The 6,937-nt window shown below is 42.5% G+C and overlaps 1 protein-coding gene across 1 annotated transcript in view; it reads right to left on the bottom strand.

The window, feature by feature from the left end:
• Positions 1-2,565: 2,565 nt before the first annotated feature.
• LARGE (like-glycosyltransferase) overlaps positions 2,566-6,937 on the bottom strand; it is a 375,239-nt gene continuing 370,867 nt past the window's right edge. Inside the window, exons 6-7 of the mRNA XM_011938453.1 lie at positions 3,536-3,707; positions 2,566-2,726 (exon numbers count right to left, since the gene is read on the bottom strand). Coding sequence (XP_011793843.1) covers positions 2,566-2,726; positions 3,536-3,707 — 333 coding nt within the window. The remainder of the gene's footprint in view (positions 2,727-3,535; positions 3,708-6,937) is intronic.

Genomic DNA, 6,937 nt, shown 5'->3' with positions numbered 1-6,937 from the left:
TGCCAGGGAGAGGACAAGGTCAGGTTCCCAGTGGCAGAGTAGTTGGTGGTCAGACAGGTGTAAACTGAACACAGGTCAGACAAGAGCTACAAGGACATCTGCCTATAAAAATACGTTTCCCATGTGAGAGACCCCTGCCAGGTACACCAGATGTATCTCGTGAGAAGCATACCATACCCACGTTCAGCTCCCCTGAATTTTCTGTTAGGACAGGGCTGCTAGCCACTCTGGTACTAGCACCCCAGTGTAGCTAGGGGCTCTCCAAACAGTCTTATTCTTGCAACAGTCCCAACAGTTATAAAACTATCTGGCACCTAGAAGGAGCTCAATAAATATTGACCGAATGGGTGGCTCCTGAACCTGGCCAATAATGGTATGTCTGATTCTTTCTGCTAAGAATGGGTGGTTCTGAAAACCTTCCAGCTGCTGGTGCAGGCTGGGGAAAGGTGCAAACCACTGACTTGGGAGGGAGGTATCTGCTACTTAGCTGAAGTCGAGCTCAGGGAAGATGGGGACATCTCCAAGAGGCTGCTTCTGGTAGAGGCTGAGGATGGGTCTAAGTCCTTAAAAAGGCTTCTTCGTAATTCTCCCAGTAATGAATTTAGGAACAAGGGGCTTTCACAGCGCGCCACAAAGGAACCTAGTCTACGTGCTAACTGACCAAGAGCCACTGCAGCCCCAGACAACCAGGTGTTCTCAGAGAGAAAAATTAGCCAGGCCACATTGTATCAACATCACTCCAACTGTTTACAGTGAAAGATGTCAATGACAATTGCCTTTATGCAGGACACTCTCTCTCGGATCAGAACATTCTACATTTATGGCCCTAACAGGCTTTCTTCCTATTCCATGACCTGGCTTCTGATAGTTCGGTTTAGAAAAACGATCACACACATACAAAAGTGATACAAAATAGGGACATACGGAGAAGAGATGAGCTTACTTATTTTCTTTTCATCTCTGTATTTTTCCAGAAAAATTAGGGTGGGCATGGGAAAACCTCTGATGTTTTGTACTCCTTTGCTGGCGATAGATAAACGCGCAATGCACTCTGCCTTGTTATTGAGTTCCTTGAAGGCAGGTGCTGTGTTCTCAACAGCCTTAGGTAACAACAGCATCTAATGTATTCCTCTTCACAGTGGGGGCCTAACAAATGCTAGAAATAAACCAACAAAAGAACGAACAAATAAAATGCAGTCCATTAACTCAGCTCCTTGCATTCAAATTTACCTTGTCCCTGTCCCGACCTTGGCCCATATACTCTGCTCAGCCCCAGGAGCTGCCTTGAATCTGAGAGTCCTCCAAATCAAGTCCTTGGGCCAGCTATGGGAGCAGCAAGAGCTCTGGTGCCTTCCCTTGAATGGATGATATCAGCGTTTTTAAAATACCCACGATAACTCATGTTGTTATTGGCTACAGAGCTCCACTAGCACTAGAGCCATTGCAAGCTGCAAGAGAATAAACATGATTTCCTAGCTACAGCTCTACAATTTCTGATGACCTGATGACCTGTTCTGGTGACTATGGTGGTTATACTTATCCAACGGAGACTTACAGCTCTAACTGTATGGTGCAGGTGGAGTATTTTTGGAAAAAGACTGTGAGATGGAAGTCAGCATACAAGAGGTTTATTAGAGAGAGCTCTTGAGAACAGCACCTATGAAAGGGAAGGGGAAAGCAGGACTAGGCAGAGGGGAAAATCGACCTGTGAGGCAGTCTCCGAGTGTAGCAGATGATCCTGCAGGATCTCATGTCCATCAGTCATTCCATGATGTGTGGTGTCCCGGGAAGGGGCGTGGCCACAGGCATGGCCACTCACTTCAACTAAGGCAACTGCAAAAAGGGCCGACGCCAGGGAGCTCTTCTGCAGGGACTACTCCCAGCAGCTGGGGTAATAAGGTCTTTATTCCCAAAGGAGAATGTGGGAGTCTAGTGCATACGACCACCATTCTCATCCGATGAGACAGAGCACAATTAGGAGCTCCTCCATGACACCTTCCCAGCTACCTTCTCTAACCCCCTCTAGGAGAGGTGACAACTCTCACTGTCCTCTCATTACTCATCTCCTTATTTGCAGAGCCAGTCATACTGCTTGACACCCAGTAGGGATGCAATAAACGCCAGCTGAAGACATGCATCACTGAACACTCAACATCAGCATAAAGAAATGAATAAAACACCATGTAATTATAGAAAAACTGCCCCTCTCGAGTTCACTGTGATCAGAAAGAGAAAAACAAAGCAGACACGATAGGGGAACTTGAAAAGGGCAGCGGATGGAAGCCAAGACACAGGCACTCTGATCTCACCTCTGGGAAAAGCCTGCATCCTTCTGAGCTTCCGTTTCTTTCTTTATGAAACAAAAGGACATGTCCACGCGTTCTATGAAGATTAGAGAGCTGTGACATACTCAGTTTCAACAGTTGTCCTAAATGAGGTCATTGTCAGTGTCATTATTGACATGAATAAGAAAAGTAAATTTTGATTCCGATAAGGGAAAGAGTCCCGGGGATCACAATGTCATTCCCATGATTTGGTAAAGACTTTCCTCAATTAGCCCAGAGTTCAGAAGCCCTGAGAAGGAAGCAGGGAGTGACCGGGGCAGGCAAGGAAATTCACTCTCTGTTCATGAATAGAAACAGAAACCAACAGGAATATCCTGTGATTTATGAAAATGCTGGGATTTAAAACCATTAAGTAGTATCTTGCTTTCGTAGCATATGGAGCTAAGAGGAATGGCAGAAGGCATTTTAAACACAGAAGGGGCCAGTGTGCAATTAAAAAAAAAAAAAAAAGGAAAATTTCACTGTCGAATTTCTTTCTCAATGTACTCATCCAATATAGAAGAATTTTTAAAATAATGTAATTTTTAAAAAGACATCTGGGAGAGGGGTATTAAAATAACAGCCTGAGATTTGTGCTAACCTGCCACTTCTCTCACATATCCATGCCACAGTTAATACACCTACCGAGCTCACGACTTCCCACTAGGTACTCTCCTATACCTCGAGGCTGTGACGAGAGTTGCAATAATAGCTATAAAGAAACCCACCAGACTAGAAAGAATGTCTTGTAAAGCCAAACACATACATCTCCTTGAAATGATAAACCACAACGTTAATGAAAGCAAAAGCTGTAAGAACATTTTCAAAAACTCTGGAATCAATACTCATCTCTACTACCTCACAGGCTTTCTTGGCAATTAGACTATCCGTGGATAAAAAGAAAACCAATGAACGCACGTGCCAACACCAGTATGTGAACACTCCACTATCTGCATACAAAATATACATATTTGATATTCATCTGTTAAAAAATCTTCATTTACTAAAGAAATGTAAACATGTTTCTGTTTTACTCTATTATTTTTCAAATCCAAGCAGAGCTGATATTGAACCGTATTTGTAATTCCTTACCTACCGCATTAGCACAACCTCATTCGGGGTGACCTCACCTTTTTTAAAGAATCAACTCCTATTCTTGGCAAGCTGATACCTACAAGGATATCGGGAAGAAGCAAATGGGCTACTATTACCTTTGAACTTGTGGAACACAGCCCACAGCTCTGCAATGTCGGTGGCAAAGGTGATATCCGTGTCAAGGACGATGACTCTCTCCAGGTTGGCAGGAAGAGTCTTGGTCAGGACAAGCTTCATCAGACCATAAATCCCAGAGTAATGTTTATTGGGGATCCAGGAAACTTCAGACTAGACAGAACAAGGCAGAGAGGGAGTTGGAGAAAGGGAAAAAAAGAAAAATCACTATATTAATTCTTTGCTTAAACATCATAAATAGAGCCTAACACACGAAAAGTATCCAATACAAATTTGTTGAATAAATGAATGAGTTTTCTTTTAAAGATTTATATAATTTGCATTTTGACACGTGAAGTTTTCTGGAGGAAAATGTATCTGAATTAAGGGAGAGGAAAAGCAATAGTTGTGAAATAATTATTACCGCAAATCCTATGTTGAGATTTTTAAATAAAACTTTTGTTATTATAGAAATTAAATAGATCCACTAGAGAAAAAAAGGACATGCAAAAACATAAAGGTCTAAAAATTGAATCCCACTACATATACTTTTGCAACCAATATCGAATTGTTCCTATGTACATATATTTCTTTAAATCATATTCCATTTACGTGTCATTAAAGATTAGTGGGTAATGGTATTGTTAAAGCTTATGCTTATTCTTTTAAAACTGTAATTGAATAGATTGCTACTACTGCCTTCTCTTTATTCTCAGATAAACCCACAAGGAGGACCTAGTCATCATGTGACACTCTTCACCTGACAGCAATAGAGGACACACACATAGGACAGAAATGAACCACCCATGGAGCACTGACATTGTGATCCTCACAAAATACAATGGAACAATCAATGGCTCGCAGATGGGCAGAGTCATCAGCGAGGCACACACACGGGTGCCATTTTGTGTCCAAAGGCAAGGATAAAAATAAAAGCGCCAGTGTGATGGAAGTTCTCATATATGCACAGTCATTTATGAAGATCATTGTGGGCAGAGGCCCCAACCTGGCCGCTATGGGGAGTTTCCATGGGAGCCAAAGCACACTTATTTTCAAGCGGGTAACCCTTTTAATAGAACCTTTTAAAATGGGGAATATGGCCATCTTACCAGGATTCCAAAAAATATTCATCTCCTTTGACCTTACCTTTGACTATGTTGAGGAGATGTTCGTTAAAAAAATTCAGATTTAAAAATTGTGTTTTAGACACCAAAGATGTTCATCACCATGTTACCAAAGGGCAGCCATCAAAATGCCCCAAAATGGAACAATTAATTCAAACATGATACTCTTTTCTTTCTGATAGCATCCTATGTAATTGTTTAAAACAAAGTGGATTAAGATGTAGTTTCTAAAAACCTGCATATGATGTTAAAGGGAAAAAAAACAAGCTTTAAAACTGCTTTTACTTAAAAGCAACTATGTGTAATCAAACCAAATGAAACACATTCACCCAAATTTTATGCAGAGAAAGAAAAAATAGCAGCAAGACATCCAATTGTGTCCAGAGTTGGTTCCTTTTGGTGGGTTCTTGGTCTCACTGACTTCAAGAATGAAGCTGCGGACCTTTGTGGTGAGTGGCACAGCTCTTAAAGGGGGTGCAGACCCAAAGAGTGAGCAGCAGCAAGATTTATTGTGAAGAACGAAAGAACAAAGCTTCCACAGCTTGGAAGGGAATCCCAGCAGGATGCTGCTGCTGGCTGGTATGTCCAGCTTTTATTCCCTTATTTGTCCCCGCCTACATCCTGCTGATTGGTCCATTTTACAGAGTGCTGACTGGTGTGTTTACAATCCTTTAGCTAGACACAGACACTGATTGGTGCGATTTTACAGAGTGCTGATTGGTGCACTTACAATCCTTTAGCTAGACACAAAAGTTCTCCAAGTCCCCACTCGACCCAGGAAGTCCACTGGCTTTACTTCTCATCAGTTTCAAGAAAAAGCATCCCTAACTCTGTGTATGAGACCCTGTCACCTTACATCCAGGCATCATGGAGGAGGGGAAAAAGGACAGGAGTTCAAATCTGGGCTCTAGCCCCACAGAGCATTTGATCTCTCTAAGCCTTGGTTTCTTTACCTGTAAAATGGAGTGTGTTTCAGAGACGGAATGGGTCTCATGAGTCAGTATGGAGAGCCTGTCTCATAGCTTCCCTAAATCGGCCTCCTGTGTGCCTGTTTTCCCACCATCACCAGACTATGACATGTTTGAAAACAATGTGGTTACTTAGTTTTTCTTTTAAGAGTAGTTGCTCATTTTTAAAAGTTGGTAAAATGGAGATGATGCCTACTTCACACGGTGGTATAAAAATTAAAAGATATTAAAGGACTCAAGGGCCTGGTACCCACCCTTCTTCCTGATCCCTCTATCTTATTCCAAGTATTTAGATATCAATGCCTCTTTCAGTACTTCCTGATGAAGGTAAGGGTCTCCAGGATGTATGCAGGAGAGCAAAAAACCGAGGTGGCAGAGTCAGACATGCCTGGATTTAGATTCCAGTATCATCACTTAATCTCCATGTCACCTTGGACAGGTTTGCTTAGCTTGTCTGAGTTTCTGCTATTTATAAAGGTCATTCCTCCTTTTAAAAAAAAATTTTAAGTTTAGATTCTGGGGGTACACACGCATGTTTGTTATATGGGTACACTGTGTAATGGTGGAGACTGGACTTCCAGTACACCTGTCACCTGAATGTTGAACACTGTATCCAGCAGGCAATTTTTCACCCCTTACCCAGCTCTCACCCTCTCTTCTTTTGGAGACCCCAGTGTCTATTATTTCTAACTTTGTATCCATGTATGCCTATTGTTTAGCTTCCACCTGTAAGTGAGAACGTGTGATATTTGATTTTCTGCTTCTGAGTTAGCTCACTTAGGATAATGGCCTCCAGTTCCATCCATGTTGCTACACTTACTTCATCTTATCAGGCAGGGTGTGGGTGGAAACAGCACACTCTCCTGGGGAATCTAAGGAAGATTTAATAAAAGGACTATTTAATCTAAGTATATGCAGAATTAGGGGCAGTTTAACAAGAACTGTGCAGTTACTAGAGGACAGGAAGAGTACTTGGGGCCATTACTACCCCAAGGCCAAAAGCATCTAGGCCAACAGATGCTGGAATCCAGAGAGAACTGCCGCATGAGTAAGGCCACCTGGCTGAGGCAGTGACCTTCAGCAGAGGGACACAGCCTACCTGTGGCAACCCATAAGCCAGAACAGGAAAAAACATCTCAATGTTACCCTCCTCCTGCCCACCAGTATCCCGGGAGGGGAGCCCTCTGGTCAACCCTAATGGAAACCAGAGCGAAAGTGAGATTAGAGATGCTTTATGCATCAGCCTCATGGAGCATAAAGTGAGGGTTAGGGCAAGAGAGTACCTAGAAGGAAAAAACTCACACAACCAACA

The sequence above is a fragment of the Colobus angolensis genome, unplaced genomic scaffold, assembly GCF_000951035.1.
Source record: "Colobus angolensis palliatus isolate OR3802 unplaced genomic scaffold, Cang.pa_1.0 Scaffold173, whole genome shotgun sequence".
NCBI lineage: Eukaryota > Metazoa > Chordata > Mammalia > Primates > Cercopithecidae > Colobus > Colobus angolensis.
Note: the sequence above shows the minus strand (reverse complement) of the source record. Positions and strands in the feature narration are given on the sequence as shown.